The sequence below is a fragment of the Salminus brasiliensis genome, chromosome 1, assembly GCF_030463535.1.
Source record: "Salminus brasiliensis chromosome 1, fSalBra1.hap2, whole genome shotgun sequence".
NCBI classification, from domain to species: domain Eukaryota; kingdom Metazoa; phylum Chordata; class Actinopteri; order Characiformes; family Bryconidae; genus Salminus; species Salminus brasiliensis.
In genome coordinates, this window is record NC_132878.1 from 28,523,175 (window position 1) to 28,548,998 (window position 25,824).

General features: G+C 39.4%; 1 protein-coding gene across 4 annotated transcripts; it reads right to left on the reverse strand.

Annotated features, from left to right (window-relative positions):
• Positions 1–25,824, reverse strand: taf1 (TAF1 RNA polymerase II, TATA box binding protein (TBP)-associated factor). Of its 4 annotated transcripts, none has more exons than XM_072676637.1 (41): positions 25,556–25,824; positions 23,279–23,393; positions 22,984–23,107; positions 22,746–22,862; positions 21,987–22,109; positions 21,333–21,574; positions 20,689–20,910; positions 19,919–20,209; positions 18,506–18,698; positions 18,297–18,404; positions 17,939–18,106; positions 17,523–17,650; positions 17,173–17,280; positions 16,721–16,894; positions 15,976–16,149; positions 15,580–15,684; positions 15,253–15,453; positions 14,979–15,120; positions 14,546–14,676; positions 14,049–14,129; positions 13,537–13,686; positions 13,021–13,140; positions 12,568–12,743; positions 11,699–11,931; positions 10,847–11,054; positions 10,107–10,272; positions 9,653–9,864; positions 8,907–9,015; positions 8,711–8,809; positions 8,282–8,459; positions 7,900–7,967; positions 7,421–7,543; positions 6,886–6,978; positions 6,275–6,359; positions 5,317–5,384; positions 4,158–4,274; positions 3,685–3,750; positions 3,185–3,280; positions 1,517–1,709; positions 963–1,113; positions 1–452 (listed from the first exon to the last, which is right to left on the reverse strand). In XM_072676637.1, the coding sequence occupies exons 2-41, from the start codon at positions 23,390–23,392 to the stop codon at positions 206–208; spliced, it is 5,904 nt and encodes a 1,967-aa protein (XP_072532738.1). In that variant the 5' UTR covers position 23,393; positions 25,556–25,824; the 3' UTR covers positions 1–205. The 4 variants fall into 4 exon arrangements, with proteins under 4 accessions (XP_072532738.1, XP_072532736.1, XP_072532737.1 ...); XM_072676635.1 differs by having other exon boundaries at positions 3,173–3,280; XM_072676636.1 differs by having other exon boundaries at positions 3,173–3,280; positions 23,279–23,405.

A 25,824-nucleotide genomic window follows, 5' to 3' on the forward strand; every position in this document is an offset into this window, starting at 1 on the left:
TACTGTTCTTCACAAACTTTTATTTCTGACTACTGTCCTCCATATGGCTCGTGTAAAAAAATAATAAAACATGTACTATAACACAACGCATTGTCACATGATGTGCTGAACATTTACTAATATATACACAAGTCTAGTCAGCTTTAAACACAGGCTTACTTGTTTACAACAGAATAAAAAACAAGCATCAGCACATGTGTGTGTGTTAAGTATCGGAGTCCATATCACTGTCTCCTCCAATGGACCTGAATTCTTCACTGTCGTCTTCATCCTCGCTGAGCTGTACCTGATTTAGTACACTTGGGCCCCTTCTTCGCTCTTCTCCTTCATCTTCCTCTTCCTCCTCCTCTTCCTCACTCACTCCATACAACCCCAACCCCTCTCCCTCCCCTCCACCTGGGCTTGAGCTTCGCCCCTGTCGCTGACTGTCCCCTTCATCATAACTGCCATAACTGAGAGGGAGAGGGAGAGGGAGAGAGAGAGACACAGACAGAGGTAAGTGAGTGTGCATTTGATTCTCAGATTTGCTTTAGAGCTTCAGGAAATAATGACAGTGTGTCCAAAATTAAAGTAGGTGTGGCCTTCAAATGAAAAGGGATTCAATCTGATGGATCATTAAAATGGGTGCTAGACATTTTTACATGTTTTTTTTGTTGTTTTTTTGAGTTCCACTGAAGTGGAGTAAAAAAAGTAAGAATTGTTTATAAAAATAAATGTTGTAGTCATAACCATGCCTGGTTTCCATCACCACCACTTTTAAAGAAAGTCTCTATAATTAACCGTTTCACACCAAAACACAGTCTTCGGACTGTTGTTCATTTCAACACTGAATCATACAGAAAACTGTAGATATTGTGAGGTGTGAATTACCAAAACTGGATTATCTGGATTACTTTGTACATTGGAATATATGAATGATCCAAAAGACAAACGAAAGAAACTGTGTATGTGTGTTTCCTGACCTGACGTTGCTGTCCTCCATGTGTGTATCCTCATCTGGTACCTCCCCCTCGTAGGACATCATGCTCTCTTCCTGTTCCATCCCCATGCGGGCCGTCTCCTGATGCCCAGCTTCCCGCTCACTGTCACTCCCGCTCTCTGATAGATGGATTGCTGTAATGGGGCAACAAAGACAGCCAAAATATTAATAAGGGACTAAACACCAATAGTGTCAATATAGATCACACAAAAACGAACAAACAAATGTAAACTACAGAAGTCTTACTCTTTTCTGTGCTGAAACTGAGATTTTGAGCATCAGTAGTTCAACCTGATTAAATTTTTGTGTTAAAAATGACCATGCTCACACTACTTTCACCACCATCCCATCCTTTCTATTTTCACACACTAGCATGTGGCTACTGACCAGGGTTATTATCGCTAACAAAAACTATGACTAACTAGCAGAAACCTAGCAGTGAAAATATTTTGTTAACTGTAAAAAAATATTGTATGTATCTAGACTATGACATCCCCCTGAAAAATAAACAAAAAGCGCACGCACACACACACTTACAGGAAAATGGGTTGTCTCCCTCCTCTTCACTGCCCTCATCTTCCCCATCTGACATCAGCAGATCCTGATATAAAACGCTGGGCTGTGCTGGTCTGCTGGAGCCTTCGTCATACTCCTCATCATCCTCATCCAGCCTCCTCCGGGGGGGCAGTAGCATCTCGTCATCATCGTCGTCCAGGTCACCTTCCTCAGCCTAAAAACATCATCATCACTACACTGTGAATCACCACATCACGGCCACTTTCAAGAGTTTGTTTCTTCTTGTTCTTCCTTTGTGTTAGAACTTCAGGTAATTCCGTCTCTAATGGTTTATGGCCGTATCGCATGAAAAGTTAATGCAGTCTAAAGTGGGCTACTTCTGTGGACTCTGATCATAAAGGACTATAAAGTGGCTAGCTGTGCTTACTCAACATTTAAACAGGCTATTTAATGTTCTTTAGAGCAGTGTGTGATAGGATAACAGCAGACGTGTGCACGTTCGGGTGGATGTTTTAGATTTAGTGCCTTTAACCACAGACGCAGATCCTCTTCTTTTGAAGGATAACGGATAGTTATATGTACAACATTCGGAGAATTCCTGTACAACATCCGGAGAATTCGACCCTTCCTCTCTAGAGAGGCCACCCAGGTGCTTGTTCAGTCTCTCGTCATTTCAAGACTTGACTACTGCAACTCTCTTCTGGCTGGTCTTCCTCTGCGCACCATCAGGCCCCTGCAACTCCTCCAGAATGCAGCGGCACGGGTCGTCTTCAATGTCCCTAAATTCAGCCATGTGACTCCACTGCTGCGTTCTCTTCACTGGCTTCCTGTAGCTGCCCGATCCGCACCTAGAGCCCTTCAAGCTTGAAGTACGGCTCGGCTCGACCCGCCATCCCTCAAAATCCGCGGAAGACAAGCGTCCAGACTTTTTTCTGTCCTGCACCAAAGTGGTGGAACGAGCTTCCCCTGGGTGTCCGAACGGCCGAGTCGCTCGCTGTCTTCAAACGCAGACTGAAGACCCACCTCATCCGAGAGTACTTGGACGATTAGAGTACTATGGTCGCCTTATTGTCTTGTGTTTAGTAATGTCTAAAGCTTAGAGGTATCCTTTGAATTATTGGTCTATTCTAACTAGCTGAGGTTTTTCTTGGGTAAATAGCAAAGCACTTTGTAAGTCGCTCTGGATAAGAGCGTCTGCTAAATGCCGTAAATGTTATATGATGTCCCACAGCACTCCGATCTCTCTGTGTCGTGTTTGTAACGCTGTTAAAGTGAAATACTCCTCTATCAGTTATTGTCACTCCCTCTAATGTATCATGCTATACTATTCATTTTTATTTGTTACTCATTATGTTTATTATTACTGTGGTTGAACCCAATAATCGATGGATCTGCTGTTGCACCAGAGGTTTTAACACAAAGTAAATTAAAAAAAATGCCCCCTTCCATTGTTTCAGAAAATAAGGTGGATATATGCTTAATAATTAACACAACACATTCTTTTATCTCTCAAATGATTACAGTAATTGGTAATGGGCAATACAGCATAATATTATAAAAATATCACTTCAATATCACATCATAAGACATCTGTTTTAAGACATTAACATTAATTAAAGTACAACTGTTATGCAATTTATTTAATTTAAAAATAATAAGAAATGTAAAGTTGCACACCCCCAAATATACCGGAGCAGGAGTTTTGGGTTTGCCATCATCGTCCTCTTCAAATCCTTCAATGTCAACATCTGACTCCTCCTCTCCCATTCGGCCACGCCCACGGCCCTGAAGACACAGACACACACGCGCATATATTAACACACTGACACAACTAAAGAAAATTAGCAAACAAATATTCAAGCGTGCAGTAAAGATGGATGGAATTGGGGGGAATAACAACAGAGGAAGTAGAGACAGACCCAGTAGTGATGAAGGGAGTAATGATGGAGGAGTAATGACAGAGGGTGCAATGATGGAGGTGTAAGGACAAAGTGAGTTGTGGTGGAGAAGTAATGACAGAGGGAGTAATTTATGGTTATTTAGGGTGTCAATGTGTAAATGCAGAGTCAGGAAAACAGAATAGAAGTACAAAAAAAGTACAAAATTAGGAAGGACAGGTAACATTTACAATTGAGGAATAGTGAAAGGAGGGATGAATAAATGGAGGAAAACGAAGAGGAGAGGAATACCTGCCCCCCTCGTTTCTGAGGGACGGAAGGAACTAGCGTAGCCTCAGCTAACAGGCTAACATCACCCTGCAGAGTCACACACACACAGTTCTCACACATAGGCTCAGAGAAAGAGAAAAAAAGGATGAAACAAAGAGAAAGGGAAAGAGTATGGAACACAAATGCAGGAGAAAGGGAAAAAAAAATAAATAAAAGGGAGAAAACAGGAGAAGGAAATAACAAAAAAAAAACACAGACAAGATACCAAACAAAAAAGGATAAACAAAATATGAAATGGAATTAAAATAGTTTATGAAAAAAGAAAAGAGAATAAAAAAAAGGAAGGAAGAGCATGTGATCGAGGGAAGTCATCCAGTAGAAATTCAGATTAAACAGTAACTGGAGGGAAAAGTTCAAACACACAGGATCTGTGCGAGTGTCTGTCTGTGTGTATGTGTGTGCGCTCTGGGTGATGTGTGTGTGAGAGAGTGTACCTGAGGTGTGTATGGTCCAGGGGTCAGAGGGTCTAAACTCTCAAGGTCAGCAGCATCCAGAGCAGCTTCTTTAGCTGTAGAGATGTCCTTCTCTAACTGAGTCAAATGCTCGTCATACTGCAACACACACACACAAACACACACACAAATATTACATATTTTACTTAATCCATGTTATGCACCTTAAAACCCTTTCTTTTCTTTTTCCTTCCAGCATCCAAAATGTAAAAAAAGGCATCCATCAACATACACAGTTTAGAATGTAGTGGCATGAAAATGTTGGGTGCCCATGGTCAATATTTCTGTAAACAGCTAAGCGAATAGAAGACAATCTGATTTCCGAACTGTCTAAAATTTTAAAAGAGTTCCATTATTATTTTTTATATTTTCTTCTGATGACTTATCAAGGAGGATATTTTTGGAACAGGTGTCGCTGCACAGTAGAACAGTGCACCACCACTAAAGAGCCTTATAACTTTTTTTGAAGAGCTTTTGCAGTCAAACAAGGGTTTTAATTTGCCTTTTAAGATGTTCTCTTAAAAAGCCTTCTTGGTCTGCCAGACCTGAATTTGACCTCCACCAATCCTGATAACTGCCACTTCTTAATTACATTATGAAATGAGGAAACAAATACTCCAAAAAACTTTGCTATGTTCTTATTGACTTCTCCTGTTTTGAGCTTTACAAGCTAATTAAGGTCTGAGACCTTGGTAAATGTTTCCTAAGAGATCAAATGAATGAAAAATGTGGTACACTCATGTGGTGCCAAAACCTTTACATGGTGCAAATATCATCCACATAACATCACACTTTTGTAGCCTAATTTATTTCACTTTCCAGTTTCTCCACCGTTCAGTTCTGTAGAGAAGTTAATTTTTGTGTTTATATTCTCACGTAACCAAACCACACCGATTTGCCAAACAAACACAGATATGAATGCAGGCTGAGAGTTTTGTATCTGTATTTACAGAGATGAGATTGATGGCCAACTCATCCAGTGTTTATTAGCAGGGTTAGCCTTGCATCTCCTGTTGTAAACTAAAGAAGCACATGTCAGATACCAAACCTGTCCTGGCTGATCGACAGCTGATAAACAGAACACATTATCCTCTACTCCTTCTGACATTCCTCAGTATGAGAGACTTCATAATGCACTTACCTCTGCTAATGTCTGCCTGCAGACATTCACAATCTCCAGAGCAGTTCTTGTGTATTGACTGTCAGAACCTGTGGAATAGGAAAATGCATACAATACTGATTCCACACAGCACCCACAAAGACTTCTCCCCACTCACGCCACACCTGAATTCACACCCACCCCGTGTATTTTGTAAATAGTAACGTAAACACTTCAGATTTTATCAAAGCTGAACATTTAAACTGATTGATTGATTTAAACCAATGCAATATACTGTGTGTATAATGTGTGTATAGTATATGTATAGGGTATATATTCAGTATTCCTATTTTGAAAATATCTGTGTTCTTTTTTTTACTACCAAGTACAAAGTACCTAAATAATACAAAAAATAAACAAATAAATAAAAAATTACACCTCATGGACCTACATCAGGGTTTGATGAAGGCTAATGAGTTAATACATAATGGTTACAAATAAAAGTGTGAAATTCTCCAGTAATCAAGTGTTTACTCAACAACAGCAGGTCACACATTACATGACAGTTCCAGAAAAAGGTCTGTCTGCTCTCATTATGTCTTGAAAACGCACAGGAGAAGTGACAGAGGATGAGGCGCTGGAAATAAACTCTAGTAGAGTTTGATGAGATTAGCTGTTCTACTTTGTGGTGTAAAATAAAAGTGTCAGTGTTTGACAGTAGCCTCTTTTCACTGATTAGATTTATTTGGATGCAGATATTTTGATGTGTTAAGGTTGAAAAGCTTGTCTGCTCAGCATAGCATTGTATTGAATGAAGTCACAGAGACGTGCAGCTGTCCGATTAAATAAAATGTTTTATAATTTAAAAAGATCATCTACATTGTACCCAATTCTCCACTATAGCAAGTATTTTCTATCTGTTTATTTACTGTGGTTAGTTTATTAAAACACAGCAGGGTTTCTCATAAACGGTGAATATTAAAAGTGTAAAAAATCTTACCATTGTACTTTACGCTGTTGGCGTGGATCAGACTGACATCCGCCAGAAACACCTCACGGTTCTGATACTTGTGCTTACTGATGTTCTGATAGACACACACCCAAATTGCATACATTAGAGGAAGGTAACACTTTCTTTTATAGTGCCTTAGGTTGTAGGTAATTATTCTGAGGAAGACTGGCTGGTTCTAAGTTGCAGACAGATACACTTTTTCACCCCATCCAAATACCTGCTATTTACAAACCATTTCATGCATTTAATGCAAACCATTTAATTTGAAATCATAGTGTAATTTATGTCTGGTTACTTGCTATCATTTTATAAAAAATTACACCACTGTTTGGAGTGTGTACCTTGCACTTATCCAGTTAAGGGCCACTATCATGTAGCACAAAATTCCCAGACAAAAAAAAAAAAGAATTAGAAGTATTAAATGGGTCGTTTAATATTTAACTTGTTGGGCATTGTGGTAACGTGGCTGGAATTGTGGTGTACTAAAGTCACCATGGTACAGAAGTATCCAGTACTCTGGTGTTCATATACAAGAATATACAGAACTGTTAAGAAAAACTGAAATACCCTAATCTTTGAAAAGGACCCCTCTCTCCTACCTTGCGCAGGTTCTCCAGGTCCATGGGGTTGGCGATGACTTTGTAATAATCAGGAACAAACTTTTTATTTACAGGATGATGGAAAGGCCATGACTAGAGAGAGAAATAGAAATAAAAAGATACATGCATTGAGAGATTATCATTCATGTGTTATGAATGTTCTTAATGTTTAAGCACAAACAGTGCCAACCCGCTAATGTTAGCCATAGTGTCTACTACTTAGTCTGCAAATTAAAAACGTCTAAATAGGAGTAATAAGCAAGGTTTTCTGTCAAGATCTCCAAAACTCTTCTTTTAATAACCCTGGAGTTCTTGCACAAACTGACAGCGTTGTTTTCTGGGTTGTACTCCAAACAAGCACTGGCAAAGTGAGTTTTTCATAATATGTCCCCTTTAAGTCTGAATCTTTCAACATGTATAGATACAAACACAGCAAACAGCTTCTTTCCAAGCCATTCCCACACCCTCCTGCACCATGACAGACAGATTTGAGAGGTGAAGAGGGCAGGACAGGAAACAGAAAGCAGTTACTTACGTCAGGTACAGCCATCATTTTCTGAGTGACAATGTTGTCAAGGATGAAGGAGAATGCCACCTGGTCATCATCGTCCAGAAGTGGATTAATGGCCTTCTCCAAGCGCACCAGTCGTTCCTCTTTCTACACACACACACACACACACACAAAAAACAAGCAAACAAAAAAAAACAAACAAAAAAAAACAAACACTTGAGCCATGCTGATGCTAAATCAAGAGACACAATCCAGACTATTTATTACTATTATAAACAAGACAGACAGAGGTGGAAAACAGATAGGTACACAAGCAAATGGAAAGATGAATGGATTAACGGACACAGATATGTAGGCAGGTAGATGGACATATGAATGGATGAATGAACACATACGGACGAAAGGATGAACAGACAGACAGATATATATGACAGATAGATAAACTAATGGATGGATGGATAAATAGACAGACAGATAGACAGACACACAGAAATTCTCTTTACCTCTTTCAATTTTTCATCACACAAGTCCAGCATGGCCTGAGCCACCTGTGTCAGAGGATGCTTGGCTCCTAACACACACACACACACATACATTATATGAAACATTTTAATTGAATGTAGACCATTTACTCAGTACTGATAATGCACATTTGAAATATATGTAATAAAGTAAATCACATGCTGTTCCTCACACAGTATTAGTTGTTGCACAGAAAAAGGGTGTGTTGTGCTGTGTGTATTCATTTACAGAAGTCTAGTGAAATTGCAATGCCCCAAAACTGAACATTTTTATTTGTATATAAATAAAATTGTTTATTTCCAGACGTATATATGTCCAATTGCATCCACCAAAGTACGCTGCACTAAGAGGGGGTGTGTGTACCATTGTAAGTAGCGCTGTTTTTAACGATTAGCTCCACACTCTCTCTGAACTCATCTCGGGAAGGATAAAGACGTTTTCGGACATTCTCCCGCAGCGTCTGTAGATCCATCGGCCGAGTGATGATTTTATAATAATCCTTCACCACCTTACCGTTCACGGGGGTGTGGAACGGATATGTCTGATAAACACACAGAGCAGAGGGTTAGAGAGAGAGCAAAATACAGAAAGAGAGTGTGCGTGAGTGAGTGACCAAACGAGTGAGAGAGAAAAGTGTAAATAGACAGCTGAACACTTATTTATATATATATTTTTTTTATTTTACTTATTACTTATTTTATTGTGAATTTTTGAAAAGCAATCCTAAAAATTGTACCCAGGACTTTTCTAAAATATTTACTATTATTAGTATTCTGTGTGCGTGTGCCTTACATTGGACTGATCTCTCATGTCGTTAATTATGCTCTCCAGTACAGAGGACAGAGTAACCATCGGGTCAGTTCTTCGTCGGTGGATTGACTTATGAGGTCGCTAAAAAGATGAGAAAAAAAAATATAAATAAATATAAATATACAGTTATGTAGTGTTAAAACTCCTTAGTTTAGGATTCTGATAAACATATACTTACATTAAGGTAGTCGCAGTGTATGGTGCTGCCAACACGCCTCTTCTTTTTTGGTGGAAGCTGCTGTTTGGGGAATTTCAGGACCAGAGACTTCCTCCTCACTTCATCCGCACTGAACACATTCAGACACACTCAGTGATACACCATTAAAAATAATTCATACAGAATAATAAGTACATGAATTTGAGCAGCTCTCCTATGAAACCACTATATAGTGAAGTAAGGTGGGAAAATAAAAAAAAAAGTGAAATACAGCTTAAATATTTTAGATAGAAATAAAATTCCTGGAATATCACAGTATTGAAAATGTGGTGGAATATGGATGGAGGTTTTAGAGCAAAAAGAAATTATATTAAAATATTATGTGAGACTAAAAGGGCCCATATGGTGGAAAATGCTTACTGGAAATAAAGGAGCCTGCAGTAACATAAAAACAATGTTTAAGTTTTGAAAAGCACTGCTTACTCTTTCAGTACATACAGTCCATGTGGAAACTGCAGTTTTTAGGATGCATTTTATTTTTGAGGCACAATACAGGGCAGGCTATCAAACCAGTCTTAAGGAGCAAAAAGTAAATTAAACTAAATTAAAGGGACAAAGAAAAATGTAAAAGTGAACATAAACTCTTATGAATGCTGTAAATTGAACTTAAAAGGAAAAATGTGAAAGTTTTATGTAACAAATTCAGGTGAAGAAATTTTGTACCCAGATACAATTGTGTGTGTAAGCGTGTGTGTGTGTGTGTGTACCTCTCTATTAGCTGTTTTCCCAGGACAATCTTGGTTCCCTCCACTTTAATGAGCTCCTCGTTATCATTATGAATGACTGTCTTCTCCAGTTCCTCCTCCTGCTCCTCTGTCATGGCAACGGGGTTAGAGGGTGGGGCATTGGTCTGATAGTACAGTGGGCAGAACTTATTCGTCCTCATGTGACCAATTGCACCACATGCTCCACACTTCAGCTGGAGAGGGAGAGAAAAAAAGTTCATTGTAGTGTTAATGGGTGGGGATAGACTTCTGTAGGCTGAATGTGTGGAGCTAAACAGCTGTAGATGGATTTGATGGGTGGAGCTAAACAGCTGTAGGACGAGGGGATGGGCCTAACTGCAGCAGGTGAACTGGTGAATGGCGCTAAATGGCTGCAGGCCGAATGGATGAATGAAGCTGAACAGCTGTAAGTATGTGCATGTGTGTGGAGTTGTACCTTCAGATCGGGCCTCTCTTTAGCCTTTTTGGGACGTTTTTCCGGTGGACAGCGGAACTTGTCCTTCTCCTGGTTGCGCTTGAGTCTACGGAGCTGCTCCTGAATCCTTCTGCGCTCTTTCCTCATCTCCTCCCTGTGCTGCTCATCAAACAGAGCAAACTTTCGACTACACACAGACACAAACACAGAAATGTTATTTTTTTGCCATGTGCGTAGTTTCTAGTTATTACATTGAGAACTTTGTATTTTACATTTACTGCAATTGTCTCAAAGCTATTATATCATAACTCATGTTTACTTTGAACTAGATGTTATGGTTGGGACCAGGCTTCAAAGTACAGCTGTAGCACAAGTGAACTATCCAATAAGATACTTGTTTTTAGAACCTCTAAGGTGACAGTGGTTATTTTAAATAAGGCGTTGCTGCAAGATAACATATTGAGGCCACAAATTAATATATTTCAAAGATGGTCTGAGAGACAAATGATTTGGAGCTGAGATTGGTCACAGTCTAAGTCCAGTGTGTGTCATTAACATTAGCCTAGCATTTCCCATTGTAAACTAAAGAAGCACACGTCAGATACCAAACTTTGCTGTCTTGTCTGATAGACTGCATCTGGGTTCAGTAATCAATCGTGTTCATTTAACTACAAACTTAATTAGTGTCCTCAATATATTATGTCACGGCCTAAAAATAACATCACCATGAAGGCTCCAAAACACCCCACACATACACTTACATGAATTCATCATCCTTGGTGGTGCGTATGCGCAAGTATGCATCGATGACTGCCGGCTTGCGGACCGTCTCACATCGGACGTATTCTTTACCGTCCTCGTCCCGGAATGTCCTGTAGATCTTCAGCCTCCGCCCTGTCGCTGACGAGTTCAGACTCGTAACCGATGAAGCATCATCATCTTTGTGAGAGCTAGTGGACTGAGCACTCGCTACAAAACACAAAGATACACACTTTATCAAACAAACTAAATTCCAACAATATTGGACAAACCACTCTTTTAGCTAGATAGAAGATAGCTAGCTTTTAAAGGACTTAAAGACTGAAAAGACTAGAAGTGCATAGGGACTGTTCTGGATAGAGAAGTAAACTCATGGTTTGTATGTTCAGTATTCAGTAAAAGTTGCCTAAGCTCATAAGGATCACTAATTTAATCTCCTTATTTAATTCTTTATTGTTTCTAATGAAGGCAACCATTACAGCATGATCTATTATGGACTTATGAGGCTAATGCTTCTAACAAGTAATGAAAGTGTATACCCCAGCAAATATCAGAGGATCTAACTACATGTGTCAATCACATACTCACCTGCTATTGTGTGTGGACTCACTGTTCTCTATAAATATGCAATATAGTACTTCCCTGCTCACTTTCCCAGGCAACAGTTGCTGTCTTAAAGTATCCTGCATTATTCTAGTGTATTCTATTCAACTGTGAAATATGTTACACAGAGTGCTGTGTCTGCGCTATATGCACTGGTGTGCATATAGGTTATTACCTGCTATCCTCATTAACCTTGTAGATTCAGTGTAAAATCCCCTACAACACTGTCACACACACACAAACACACTTACAGAATGCTTTTCGCCTCTCCTTGCGACTCTTGTCACGGTCTGAACCCTCCTCCCCCAGCAGCATACGCTGAAGCTCCTTTCGCTCCTCCTCTTCTCTCTCCCGGCTCAGCTGAGAACTCGTCTTTTTGTTCTGCAGCATGTTCTCAATGTTCTTCCCCATCTCCTCAAAATCACTGTCCTCCGCAGAACTGCTGTCTGTGTCTGTTGACAGCACCTCTGTGGACTCAAGTACCCTGAGAGCGAGAGAGAGAGAGAGCTCAAATATGTAAATGAGCTCTATTCTAATTGGCTGTATTGTATAATACATCAAAAAACATTCCTGAGAACTACAGTATGAGTGGATGGGGCTTAATTGTGGTAAACTGAAAATGCAGAGACATGTAAATGAGTTTGTTTTGTGTCATCAGAGAAACTACTTTTAAAAGAGGCTGTAAAATAAATAAATAAAAATAAATAAATAAATCAAAAGAAATAGTTTTCATATTACTGCATTGAAAATTCTTTTCAATAAAGAATTTAAATAAAGTCAAGGAAATTCAGCTTTTTATGATAGGAGCCCTTTAAATCAATCTAGTTCATACAGTGGTTTTTCTGTGGCTAATCTATGGGAGATCTACAGGGATCAATGGGGGATCTGATGGTGATTTATCAGTAATCTGCACAGAGACTTTTTGTGTGGTGTACGGTATTTCTAAGGGATCACTATTGGCGATCTGAGAGTAAACTATAGGGGATTTGAGGTTGATCTACATAGAATTTGTGGGTGATTTATAGAGGATGAACTGGCGATCTGAACATGATGTATAGGGGTTGCATAAGTGATTAATAGAGAGCATTTGTATAATTTAAATGGCCACTCTGTAACTCACTTGTTTTGCAGATCGAATATCCTCTGGCATTCCTCCTTGTATCTCTCTTGATGTTCTGCGACAGAGAACCGCGAGCCACGGGCAAATTTACTCATTGGACCTTCACCCGAGCGAGCCTGCTCAGTGGACATCGTCCGCACTACGTCTATCACCTCCCAACGAGAGAGCTTCTTAATCTATATACACACACATACAAAGAGAAAGGTCAAAATCACAATCACAAAAATATATATATATATATATATATATATATATATATATATCATTCTTTACTAAAAGAAAATGCTCTTTAATGTTTAGAAGATCTACACAGAAATCAGTAAGACAGCAGCAGTGTTTAGAGTAGGAAGTAAACATTATGTTCAGTAATAAATGAGCAGGAAAGCAGTACTGCACTGATCATGTTCAACAACCAGTGATCGGTACATATTAATGAGTAGACAGATTGATCACCTCTTCCTCCGGCACGCCGAACTTGCGCAGAAGCTGTTTGGCGTTCTTGAGTGACAGTCGTCTCAGATCAGCGTCTGTCCCCGTTACCGTCTTCTTCACGGGCTGTGGCTCACGCTCATCCTGATATACACATACACCACATGTATACATACATTTCATTTACTGCTTACTATTAAATATTAGACACAAAAGGGTCTTTTTTTGTTGTATGTTGTATTAAAAATTGTACATACAAATAAATTCCATTCTAGCATAATCTATTCACCTCATTCTGTATCAAACATTTCAACAATAATTATTTAAAACTAAATGAAAATATGTAAATATGAGAGTAAGGTGTGTGTTAGAATGATGTTTTATGTATAAATTACATTTATACATTACATTTACTTATACATATTTATACATTTATCTGCAACCAAATTGGCCTTTCTTCATTTAAAACTAATTGTGAACAGAACTGTTTGCAGAAGCATGGTTGTGGTTGTGAGACCGTAACAAAATGTGCATTTGTACCTTTTGCTGAGTGGGTTTATTTGGTACTTTAACATAACTGAAGCCCTCTCCACAGCCGGTGGGGTCCGCAACCCCCGTGACCTCCAGCAGACATTTCCCCTTCATCGCTGCAATGAACGCACGGGTAGTGTTCCACGGAGCTGTGCGCACCTAAGCACACAACCAAGAACAGAATGGTTCTAAATATAAGTATGCTAAATTGTAAAGAACACAGACAGAACTAATAATGCTTGATTTGGCACCATTCCTGACCTTGTAGGGGGCACTAGTACTATTTGTAGTTATATTTGTTATTAATAAAATATTCATTATGGATCAATACAAATACTTTTACTTTAAAAATAGTCACACAGTGAGGAAAAAAACCAAATGCATCGATAATCATTTTATCATAGCATCGGAGCCCTCTGAATCATAACCGAATCAAATCATGAGGTGCTTATGAATTCACACCCCTATTAAGCACTTAAATATAAACACTTCCAGAGCTCATCTGAAAGACCTGGACTGACCTCATCATCAATCTTCATTTGGAAATCTTCCTCATTTTCCTCCTCTGGTGCAAAGAATGATTTCTCACCGTAACCGGCATCCTGAGGCAGACACAAACACACACAGAGGGTTTAAGAGATAATACACATGATCAATCATATGAAACTAGATTGAATGTGCTAGAAATATCAGACATGAAAAACACTATTTTACTGAGTTTTATGATGTATGGTGTGACGGTCCAGTGAGTTATTAAAACACAAGAACCAAAAACATATGCTGTCTTTGTGCAACCTAGCAGTCTAATGTGCTAAAACAAAACTACTAATGTGGTGAAAATTGTTGAGAAGCAATCACACATTTTGCTTTAATACTAAATACAAGCTAAACCAAGGTTTCCTTATATGATAATAAACAATATTACACAGTTCTATGCAGTTTTGAATGCAGACAGTTTGTGTAAAAATGTGTGTAAAAATCCTCTCAGCAGTGTATATGTGTGTGCGGGTGTGTGTACCTTCAGCCGTTGTTCTGCCACCAGCATGCTGTAATAAGCGCAGCACTGCTCTGGAGAAACCATAGCTCTAATCTCCTCTTCTGTAGGAAGCCTAAAATCAGGCTTTAAAACCCACCAGTTAGAGTCCATTCCTGTGAGACAGAGATCACAAGGGAGTGTGTATAAATGAACAGTTGCATGTTTTTGCACCTGTCATCACAACAAATGTTTCTATACCGATCTTAAAATGTAGCAGTATATGGCATTTTACTTTTACAGTTATTAAAGAATATCGTTCTAAATAATGACTGAATCGAATACTGAAACATGTAAATCTTTTAAGAACAATACAGTCCCGCATATGAATTGTTCAGTAGCTACTATGAACTGTTCAATAACTTATCAATAACTACTACAAATCAAATCAATGTGTGCTACGGGTTATACATTGTACCTGTACGTTTGAAGTCTGCACAGAGTTTGAGGCGTTTTCGGATGCTGCTTTCTGAGTGAGAGGGAAAGGCCTTTTTAATATCCTCCATCCGGATACGCCTTGGACGATCCTTACTCTTCCAAAACAATCTGTATATAAACACCTACAGTGGGATAGTAACACACATCAGCACACAAATAAAGATTTTCCCGAAGAAGAGACTTTTGTTCAAACTCATCAGTCAAGCTGTAAAACCAAAGAGTGGCAGGTGTGTAAAGTATATAATAAGCGTTACCTGTAGAAAGTCTCGGATGTGCGTATTAGCGCGCTTAGAGTTGGGACCTGGCACTTCAGACAACGGGCACTCTTGTCCGACCACAAATATATCCAAAACCTCTCGGATAAAGTAGCCCTGCCTGGTGCGGATGATCAGGAAGTCCATCTCTGGCATCTTGTGTAGGTAGATCGGAGCTCGGAACAAGTTATTTTCAAATGCCTAGTGCACACACAATGAGACATAGAACAACTTTAGCAGCAACATCACCACAAATTACTTCTCCAGCCTTACATAAACTCCAAACATCTTTACAAGGAATAAGCAACAACAATAAATGTACATTACCTGCAGTAGTTGTCCAGGGTGGAGCGAGCCAAGGAAAGGTGAGGTATGGCAGTACACAGTCTCTCCATATTTACAGTCCGGAGCACCTGGATCTTTACCTGGCTTCTACAGGAACAAACAAATATATACAGACACACATAACCATTCAATAAGTGCACTGGTAGAACGGTCAATCAAATAATCAATTCAGTGATTGCATCAACACACCCATGTTACTAATGTACATCATTTAGCAGTGCTAAAACAGGTCATTTTTAATACAGTACAAAATGTTTTTTGATTGAGGCAATCTTCAAGGTCCAAGTGCTGAATTGAGGACAAAAATGTGATCTACACAGTGACAAACAAACATGAAAAAATATTAAGAAAAACTGATCTATTGATCATTAGGCTTACTCTTTTGTAGTAGTTCTTGACCTTGGTTGCCATGCCAACATGTAGCATTAGCGGAGGATATTCTTCGCTGTATTCGGCCAGGATCAAATCTCCATCTTTACCCGTTAGATCCTGAGCTGTGCGCATGAAAAACATATCACCCCCACCGGAGGCCTGCCGCTCCTGCTCTCGCATCTGAAAGAGAAGAAACTCTTAGACAGAAACAACCACACACATACTAGAAATGCAACAATGCCTCAAATACACAGATATAATTTAGGAAAGTATTTCACTTTTATTTATGGCCTGTTTACTTAAAAACAAGTCCTGTGACATTTATATAATTCACAGCAGCTGCGAAACAAAGTTTAGGCTGAAGATTTATATTGTATTAAAAACTAAAAGGAAGATAAATAGTTATTTGTGCTTTATTACAGAAATTCATTACTTTAATTTACAAGCCTTGCATATTAGGGCTCTATGGAGCTAATGGAAATCTTTGAATTTCACCCTTGCGTCCAATGCCCACCTACTTTAAAATGTTAAATACATAAACAAATGGATTATTTGCTAACAACTGTCTATATGCATTGGAGAGAGGCTGCAACTGTAAGGTCAACTCAATTTATAAAGTAAATACATTTCATTGTTAAAAAATAATTTGCAAACCTCTGCACTATGAATTGAAAGATTTTTTTTTTTTTATTAAATTCTACCAATATTTGAATTTTGTGCTATTGTCTTATTGCGCGCACACACTGCCCACCTTGGCCTTCTTCTTGATGTGTTTAAGCAGAGGCTGTACTGAATGCGGCCCCGGTTGTGATAAAGCTCCAAACGAGTATTTTTTCAGTGAGGGCCGGTGGAACTGCCGCAGCTTCATTGGACCCATGTGGGTAGGAAAGAATGGCTGCCTCAACTCCACTGCAGGGATAGAGTGCTACAGAGCGGGAGAGAGAAAGAGAGAAGGAGAGACAGACAGATGAACCAAAAACAAGCACAAATGACCTTAAATGCTGTGGAGTAAATAGACGTGCTATTTATAAAATTATTTGCTGTACACATAATGGTAGATATATGCAAAAATGTACACTAGAAATTAATTCAAAACAGGCTGTTGTGCAGTTTAGAGTACAAAAATGTAAGTAAATGTGTCTCTAAGATGTGTAAGTGATGGTGTAGTTTCTTTTTTCTCCCTGCAGTGCTTTGTTGCCCCACCTGGATGATGTTACCCCCAAAGGTGCCCCTAAGCCCTTGCTGTTTAGGGTAGTAGAACTCATCATTGGACAGATTCCATGGGTCTTTCACCTCTGGCTGAGACATGTTCTACATGAGAGAAAGCAAACACAAATATAAAATGTTATACTTTTATAAATGTTGAATGTTCTAATAAATCAGTATACCCTTATCAGTCATACTATTCAGTATACTGTGAATCAGTATACCCTTAACTAACTGACAGTATGAGCTTGCTTCTTGTTATGTTTGTCGTTACCTGTTTCTTTTACCTTTCATGAAAACATTGCTAATATAAATGCCTGAATACACCTTTCCCACTGTTCACCCACCTGCTGAGGTTCCTCTTTAATTACTCCAGTTTTTCCCAGCAGAATTCGGCTCTTCTTCAGAGCAGATTCCTTTTTGTTTTCTTTCGATGGAGAGTGAGACGTTCTCTCTTCCTTTTCATCAGGTATCTCTGTATGTGCACACACATATATACACTAACATATGTCAGAATCATCAACACAACATAACAAAATATAAATATACTGAGGTGTATTGTAACACATGATACTGTGGCTAGAGTTTGCGGTGTTGCAAAATGAATAAATCTATAAAAGCATGTAAGAGCAGTGTGTATCACCATGCCCTAAACCACTCTGACAAATGCAGATTAAATAAAATCTGCAAAACTGCAAACTGTGCACGGGTAGTCCAAATTGGCTCAAAAGGTTGCATGGCGATAATATGGGTGAAATGTTACCCAGTATGATGTTCTCGTCATTGGGGTTGAGGGTCAGCACAGGAGGAGACAGCAGGCGGTTCATGTTCTGATCATCCCAGATGATGTTATCCTCCCAACGTCCATACACCAGCTCCTCGTTATCAATCGGGAAAATTGAAAACCATGGAATGTCATCCTCGTGAGAAACTACATACACACACACACACACACACACACACACACACACACACACACACACACAGTCAGTCAGAAATGTCTGCCGGTTGGGAATAACTGACAAAAATCAACACTGTGTTTGTTTCACTGTTATACATTGTACACCGGAAAAAATACACATTACCAAATACACACATCACATGTGTGGGCACACACTCACCCAGGTGGTCATGACTGTGTTTATCTCGCTTAGATCCAGTTATAGAAGGCGTTTTAGGAATAGGAGGTGGAGTTGGGGGCACCAGCTGGGAATTACTGCGGTTCAGGCCTAACACACACAGACACACACAATGCATACAGGAAGTAATATATTACATGTGGGGCATGTTATTACATACAGTTACTCAAAGAGTCCGTGTTTGTTTTTACCCTGCTGGGCATTATAAGCATTAGCGTTGCGGGTCATGCTGGAGGGAAGCCATCCTGCCAGACTGGCTCTCTGGGTTTTCGTGCCCTTATGTTTTACATCCTCTCCGTTCCAGATTATGTCGTCCTCCCACTGCAGCTGAGTGACCATCAGGAACAGCTCGTCCTCCAGCTGGGTTACATCAACCTCCTTCAGCTGGGTTACAGCAACACACACACACACAGACAGACAGAGATACACATCATCTTAGTCTTTACTCTACCTTTAACCCTCTTAAGCTCTTTGTTACTGCTGTCTACTCCAGCCCAAGTGAAGCCGTTTCTGCTGCTGCTCTGAAGCTTTTGAATAAAAAAAAATAGCACCATTTACATAAAATTTAACAAGTCCCCTTTGTGCTGCCACAACAGATCTGACCATTTAATCCGTGGACTCCACAAGACCTCCGATGGGGTCCTGTGGTACATGGCACAAGGGTGTTAGCAACAGATCCATTAAGTCCTGTAAGTTGTGAGGTGGGGCTTCCATGGATCACATCAATGAGCCTTAGATGCCCATTAACATGTCATCTTTCCACCGGTTGTCTTTCCCTGGATCACTTTTAGTATGTACTGACCACTACATACCGGGAAACCCCCACAAGTCCTGCCTGAAGATGTTAGCAATCATAATTAGGTTATTTTTAAAGTCTCTCAGATTCTTGCTTTTAACACACCATCTTCAAGAACTGACTGTTCACTTACTGCCCAATATATCCCAACCCTTAACAGATGCCACTGCGAATGAAGATAATGTTTTTTACTTTTGGTGGTACTAATGTTATGACTGACCAGTGCATATCAGGACAGGATCTCTATATTTATTTTTGACTGATTTTATGATGGTTTCTTCTTCTAAACACTGTTTGAATACAGAGATCTAAAACGCCAAAATTCTGTTTCAAAATTATTATAATTAAATAGTCGAGACGTAAAAAGATATTCCCAAGTGGTTTGGTGTGAAACGCTCCATTCAAAAGAACGTGATAAAGAGTCAGATTTGTTCATGGTGGTGGTGAATGGAACATGCATATTGAGGGTGATGTCTTAATATAAAATACTTACTGTGAGTAGAAAAGAAGCAGTACCACCTTGTGTACAGAAGTGGTTAGAGTTATCTTTGAATTATTAGTCTATTTAAACTAGCTGAGGTTTTTCTTGGGTAAATAGCAAAGCACTTTTGTAAGTCATCCGGATAAGAGCATCTGCTAAATGCCTTAAATGTAAATGTGCCTACCATGTGAGGCTCCAGTCACAGCTGCTAAAACTATACTGAGAACACCACTTTACCAAAATACTTACTTTACAAAATATAAAACACAAAACACTGTGTTTGTGCGTGTGTGTGTGTGTGTGTGTGTGTGTGAGATTCCTCCAGACCTCCTCCTGTTGAGCGTCCTCCTCTTCTTGCACCATCTCTGCCGGAGGAGTGTGTGCCTGTGCCGGAGTGGGTGTGCTGGTGTGTTTTTCGTCCTGCTCTTGTGGCTCGTCCTCTCGAAGCTTTAATCCATAGTGAAATCCCGCTCCGTCCTCTGGAACGCCCAGCATGTCATACCAGAGCTGAGCTGGGCCATAACGCCACTCAGCCACTTTTGGACGCAGGTCCGCGACCTTATCGCCCTCACAGGTTACCTGCAAAGACTTACTCTCCACCGGGGCCATCATGCTGATCTACAAAGAGAGAGGTTTATGATTCATTTTACATTACATTTTACCAAATTCTACTATCTATTAGAATTAAACAGGCGGTTTCTGTTACTATGCCTTTTAGACTTACATAAATTAAACTTGATATAAACTGTGAATAAGCTCTGTCCTGACTGGTTGCCCTCTATTGTGCCTCATTAAAAAGGATTGTGGGCTGAAACGCTCTTTCTTCAGTCTAACTTCAGCATGAATTATCATGTTGTAGGATTCTGTAAGCTCAAAGGGCAGGTCTAAACTGCTTTACGCTGAACGGCTGGGGCTAAACTGCTGTGCACTGCTTGCATGGACTTCGGGGACGAACACTACACTATGAAACTAATGTACAACCAAATAAGAATATCATTGATGCAAGACCTATAACTTCAGCATGTTGGTGTATGTTTTGATGATGCCGTGTGCCGCTGTGTGCATGTAATGTGTGCATGTTTGTGCGTGTGACCAACCTCATCATCTGACAAACATTGCTCTGGAGGTGGAGGCAGGGCATAATCATAGTCCCACCCAGATTTCTTTTCAGCTCCGCCCTCTAGCACGTGTGATTCACCGTCTGCGGTCGGCGTGTCTAAATGAGGGTCTTTGTGTTTTTTCTTTCTTTTCCTCCTGGCACTGCGCCAGACGGATGGCATATTCTTTCCCGGTCCAAAAAGACGTAGAAACCGCAACACCTGAAATACAAATAAAGACTTACAGCTGATACAATACCATGTTTTCCATTTCCCTTAAACAATTCCAAGCTTAAGAATCAACCATGTTTTGACCTGATTACTGGATTATCACTTCTGTTGTTTTTTTGGGCTAGACTTGTTATAGGGTCAGACCAGGATGTTAGACTTACTAACATATAGATACTTGTATGTTATAAAAATGGGATGCATTATAACATAACCATTTATATACAACATATGGGCTTTTATATGGACATATTACATTTGAAGTACTTGCCTGTATAAGATATGGGGCATAATATTAAATAAAGGTACTTGTATACATACAATACACATGGAGATATTACTACCTTAAACATGTTACCTATTAGTAACACAAATAAATACTTGCATATATTTAATACGTGTGTGTGTGTGTGTACCTTGCCGGGTCTGAATACAGGGAACAGTTCTGTGACTCCTGGGAGCGCTTTAGCAGCGTCTCTCTGCATGATGCCTGCGAGTGGTAATGTTAGAACTCTGCTCTGAGACCCCGCACCAGAGCTGGCTGGCACCCTATCGCTCTCACTCTCACTGTCGGACGAGCTGCTAAACTCCACCTTCTCACCCGCAGAGGAGGGGGCGATGATGGAGGGAAGAATTATACCATCACCTTCATCATTTACTACAGAAAAAGAGAGCGTTGACATGACCAGAGAACATTTTTTAAAAATGCTTATTTAATGATATACACAAACATGAATATGCACAATATGCAAAAAAAAAGTGAGATCATTCAAATAACTGACAGTGTCTAATTTGAGGCAGAAGTATCGGTCTTAATACTAGATGTTACCCATACAACTTTTGTGTTAATTAGCTAGAGTGTGCTAGCAAATCGGGACCTATTTTCGAAGATAATAACGACTGTAAATGTATTTCTAAGAGTGAATCAGAGTGTGCTAGCAAGTGAAGCATTTTGTAAATAATGTTTTTCCGCATACTGAACTTTCCTTAACTAATTACTGCAACCCTAGATAACTTAATGTTTATGTGTGTTAGAATTAGACAAAGAGGCGGAGCTTTAAGTTCCTCACCATTGGTGCCCTGGGTGGGCAGGTCTTCTTTTTTAGCAGTGACTGGCTGGCTCGGGGGCGGTGGTGGGGGCATGAGCTTAGCATCGATGTCTTCAGAGTCAGCATCATAATCATCCTCATCATCTATACACACACACACACACACACACACACAACATTTTATATAGTAATAAATTTATTTGGTTTATTATAAACAATACAATATTTTGTAATAATATACCATGAGCTAGTACACACTTAAGGAACAGGCCTTAGTGGATGTGTTTTAAGAAACGGTTTAATAAAAAAAAGTCACACAATTTTCTTCTGCAATGTTGTCAATTAAGCAAGATGTTTTAGTGCTCAAACATGATTGCTTTAGGCTAGAATAGCTGACAAACACTAAAAGTCAAATCTTTTCTGTAAATGCCTGCCCTTAAACCGCTTGCATTCAGTCCTTCTTTAGGGTGATGCAGACTTGCGCATGTGAGTCAGGACACACTAAGACTCACTGCGAGCTATTAACATGAACAAAATAGGACCATTTAAAGCATGGTTTTATACATATTCATCATAAGTCACAGTGTGTCCTAAACCACAACCACAATCACAATCACACATAATGGAATTTCCATCAAAAGAAGACGAGTTAGCATGCATAATTACCCGATGCAAGTGTTGAGAGACAGTACGATATACTCCACTGCTACAATGCTAATAAATGTCTGTATATATACACACATATATTTGTATGTACGTATATTTTTTGTGTGCACGTACCTGTTCTCTGTGAAGGCTGCAAGTTACCCATGGCCTGTCTGTATTTGCGAGTTTCATCTTCAGCAACTTCACTGATGTCTGAATAATCCACAGCATCGTCAGTGCTCTTCACCCAGCCTAAACACACACAGACATACAAAATATCCAGTTATTTTTTATTATTATTTACTTAATTGTTTAATTGCAACCACAAATTCCAGTTAATCTTCACAAACCAAAAATATAAACAAACACAAACCGTCTGCATCAGTGCCACCCTGGTCTCGGTCCTGACTGGAATTGTCCTCCTCACTCGCTGTAATCTCCGTAATCAGAGCACCCAAACCCAGAGAACCCAAACCAGCCAGGTGCTTCTTGCACTCCTGCAGAGAGAGAGAACCGAGAACCAGTAAACACACTGCATTATGTATTAGGAGCTTTGTATAGTTTTCTATGGCACTGTGTTGCCATGTATAGTTACCTAATTTGTATGGTATCCAACTACCAAGTAAACATATTAACATTAGGCACCACTTATTTCCGCTCTCTCTCACCGTGTCCAGCACGCTGTCATCCTCCAGCTGCCCATCCTCATTGATGTTTCCGAACAGGAAGCCGGTCAGATGGAATGGCCGATCCTGATCCTCATCACTGTCTGAGTCCGACATCCTGGATAAACAACTGACCAGTCAGAAAACAGTAAAACCGACTGGTCAGAATCCAACAGAACCAACTAATCACAAGCAAACAAAACAAATACTACCAAAACAAAACAATTAAACAAAACAATACCCTGTTAACCAATCAAAAATACCAGAAAAATAATCAACCAATCACCAAACACCACAACCAATCAAAACAATCAAAATGAACGTCTGTTTTAGATTAAAAACTAGTTACTGCCTACATTTCACTGTTAACTATTACAATGTAATTAATACTGCTATTGAAATCATTTTATCCTGCTTCAGAAATGCAAATATTCTGTTTTTTAATTCACATTTTATTTATCTAATGTCCTTTACACAGTTGAATGTGGAAATATTTAACTCCCCTCATCTCAAAGGATATTATGGTAATGTGTATAGAATAGAAATACATATGTATAGAAATACAATTTCAATGTGCACTATTATTTAACCTCCAACCTCAGGAGTTGGTGTAGCATCCTTTTGACAGTTCCAGTTTTGTGTTCGTCACGCCAGGCCTATCCAAATTACTTTTGCCATATTTCAGTCAACCTTTCTTACGCTTCTTGGCATGTATCTTGAAGTCTGGCCAGCAAGTCCTTGGTTGTGAAATGATCTTCTGATGACTGACATTGATATATTTGTCTCAGGCTTTATCAGGTCACCCTCTAAGTCTTGTACAGTAACACTGGGGTTTTTCTTCATTGTCCTGATGAGATGCCTAAAGTCTCTTGGCGAAAATTTGGACTGTCCCACACCCAGGCATGTTTGCTGCTGTGCCATAAGTTTTGAACTTGCATTCAATTCTCCCAATGTTGTCTCTAGAAATGTTCAAGGGCTTTGATATCTTCTTATACCCCCTTGCCTTTCTGGTGCAATGAAAAGATCTTCTCTTTCAGCTTTTGTGTCGGCTTACCTGTGTGTGGTGTTAATATAAACACATCACAGCTGAAGTAAATTAAGGTTTGTTATTGAGTTCCCATTGGATTAGGCATGTTTTATCCAACACCAGGTGAAACAGACTAGCAGTAGATTTTACAATCAGCAATATTATATAGGGTAGAGCTGTGAAATATGATATTTTATCGGCTTGTGTTCGTTATTTATGATTTATGAGCATTAAAATGTCCTTTATACAGTTTGCACATGGAAATATTCAACTCCCCTCATCCTAACAAGATATTATGGTAATGTGTACAGAATTGGATGAAAATATGCAACATGCAAGCAGGTTAGCATACATTTTGTTATGGTGATATAGAATATGCTTTCCTAAGAATATTGAAGATATTGTTAGTGTAGGTTTCCATACGAACAGTGAAATTAGACTGGTTTAATTAGATGAAGTGCAGCAGATGTTGAGTATAAATCACTGTATTCAGTACAGGAGAGAATCTGAATAGTATTTTTTTTTTAAGAAACTGTCTTTCCTGATGTTTTTAGTCTGTGATCACATGTATAATGAAATATTGTGTATCGTGAAATGTCTTTAAATAGTGAGATAATAGTTTTACCATATAGCTCAGCTCTAAAATTGGGGTTACAAATAGTGACAACACTGTACTTAAGTTTTTTGTTTATTTGCTGTATCATGTACACGACAAAGGTGTAATTAAAAGCAAGATCTAGCTTTGCTGAAAAGTTCAATACTTCTAATTGCAAGGGTACACTAATCTCGCTTTCATTATTTCACTGTGTCACAAAGCAATGATCTACACTAGCAGGCAATGCAATGACCTGATCAGCACCCTGGTTTTGTTTATCTACTATCTCTATGCTCTCATTCAGGGTGTTTGGAAACCAACGACAACTATTAGAACTAACATTACTTCTTCTACAACGACTGAAGGACACAGAATAAAGCTCTTTAGCGCATTATTTAGGTGTTACTGTAAATGTCGTGTGGTTTAAGTTGCCTTCTTATTTCAACTTTTCGCTCCATCCTAGCTGTTACTTCTGCTGCACCATTTAAGGTGGAACGGAAGGTTTCTACAGCACCGGCAAACTCAGCATGAAGAGACTAGCTAGCTAAATCATTGCAGGTCAACACACGATTTACTCTGCAGGACCAGATCACAGTAATAACTGAAAACTAACTGCAACGAAACTTTTAATTCAGCTCTGTGTAAATCACACCCTCACCTGTTCCCCGGGCTCCTCCGAACTAGGCCTTTAATCCCCGGGCTCCAGTTACCGCTTCGTCCGCTGAAGGCTGCCGCTCAGCCGTTAGCTATTCGGCACGTTTCAACCATCAAGCGTCACGTTTTATGAAACTGCGCGCAGGTGAACGGCAAATGATACGTTTAAGAGACGTTTCTGTAACTAATGGCTCTGGGAAATGATTTGCAGTGTAAATAAAGTCTTCTAAATATGTAGAAATCGTCCCATCGAAGCTCAGCTTCTGTTTTCAA

Excerpts from the sequence above, each read along its gene's own strand:
- taf1 (XM_072676635.1), bottom strand. The coding sequence starts at position 23,392 with ATGTCGGACTCAGACAGTGATGAGGATCAGGATCGGCCATTCCATCTG. Across the intron at positions 15,121-15,252 it reads ACATCCGAGACTTTCTACAG|GTGTTTATATACAGATTGTT; the intron begins GTAACGCTTATT and ends ATCCCACTGTAG. Across the intron at positions 13,687-14,048 it reads AAATGAAGATTGATGATGAG|GTGCGCACAGCTCCGTGGAA; the intron begins GTCAGTCCAGGT and ends TTGTGTGCTTAG.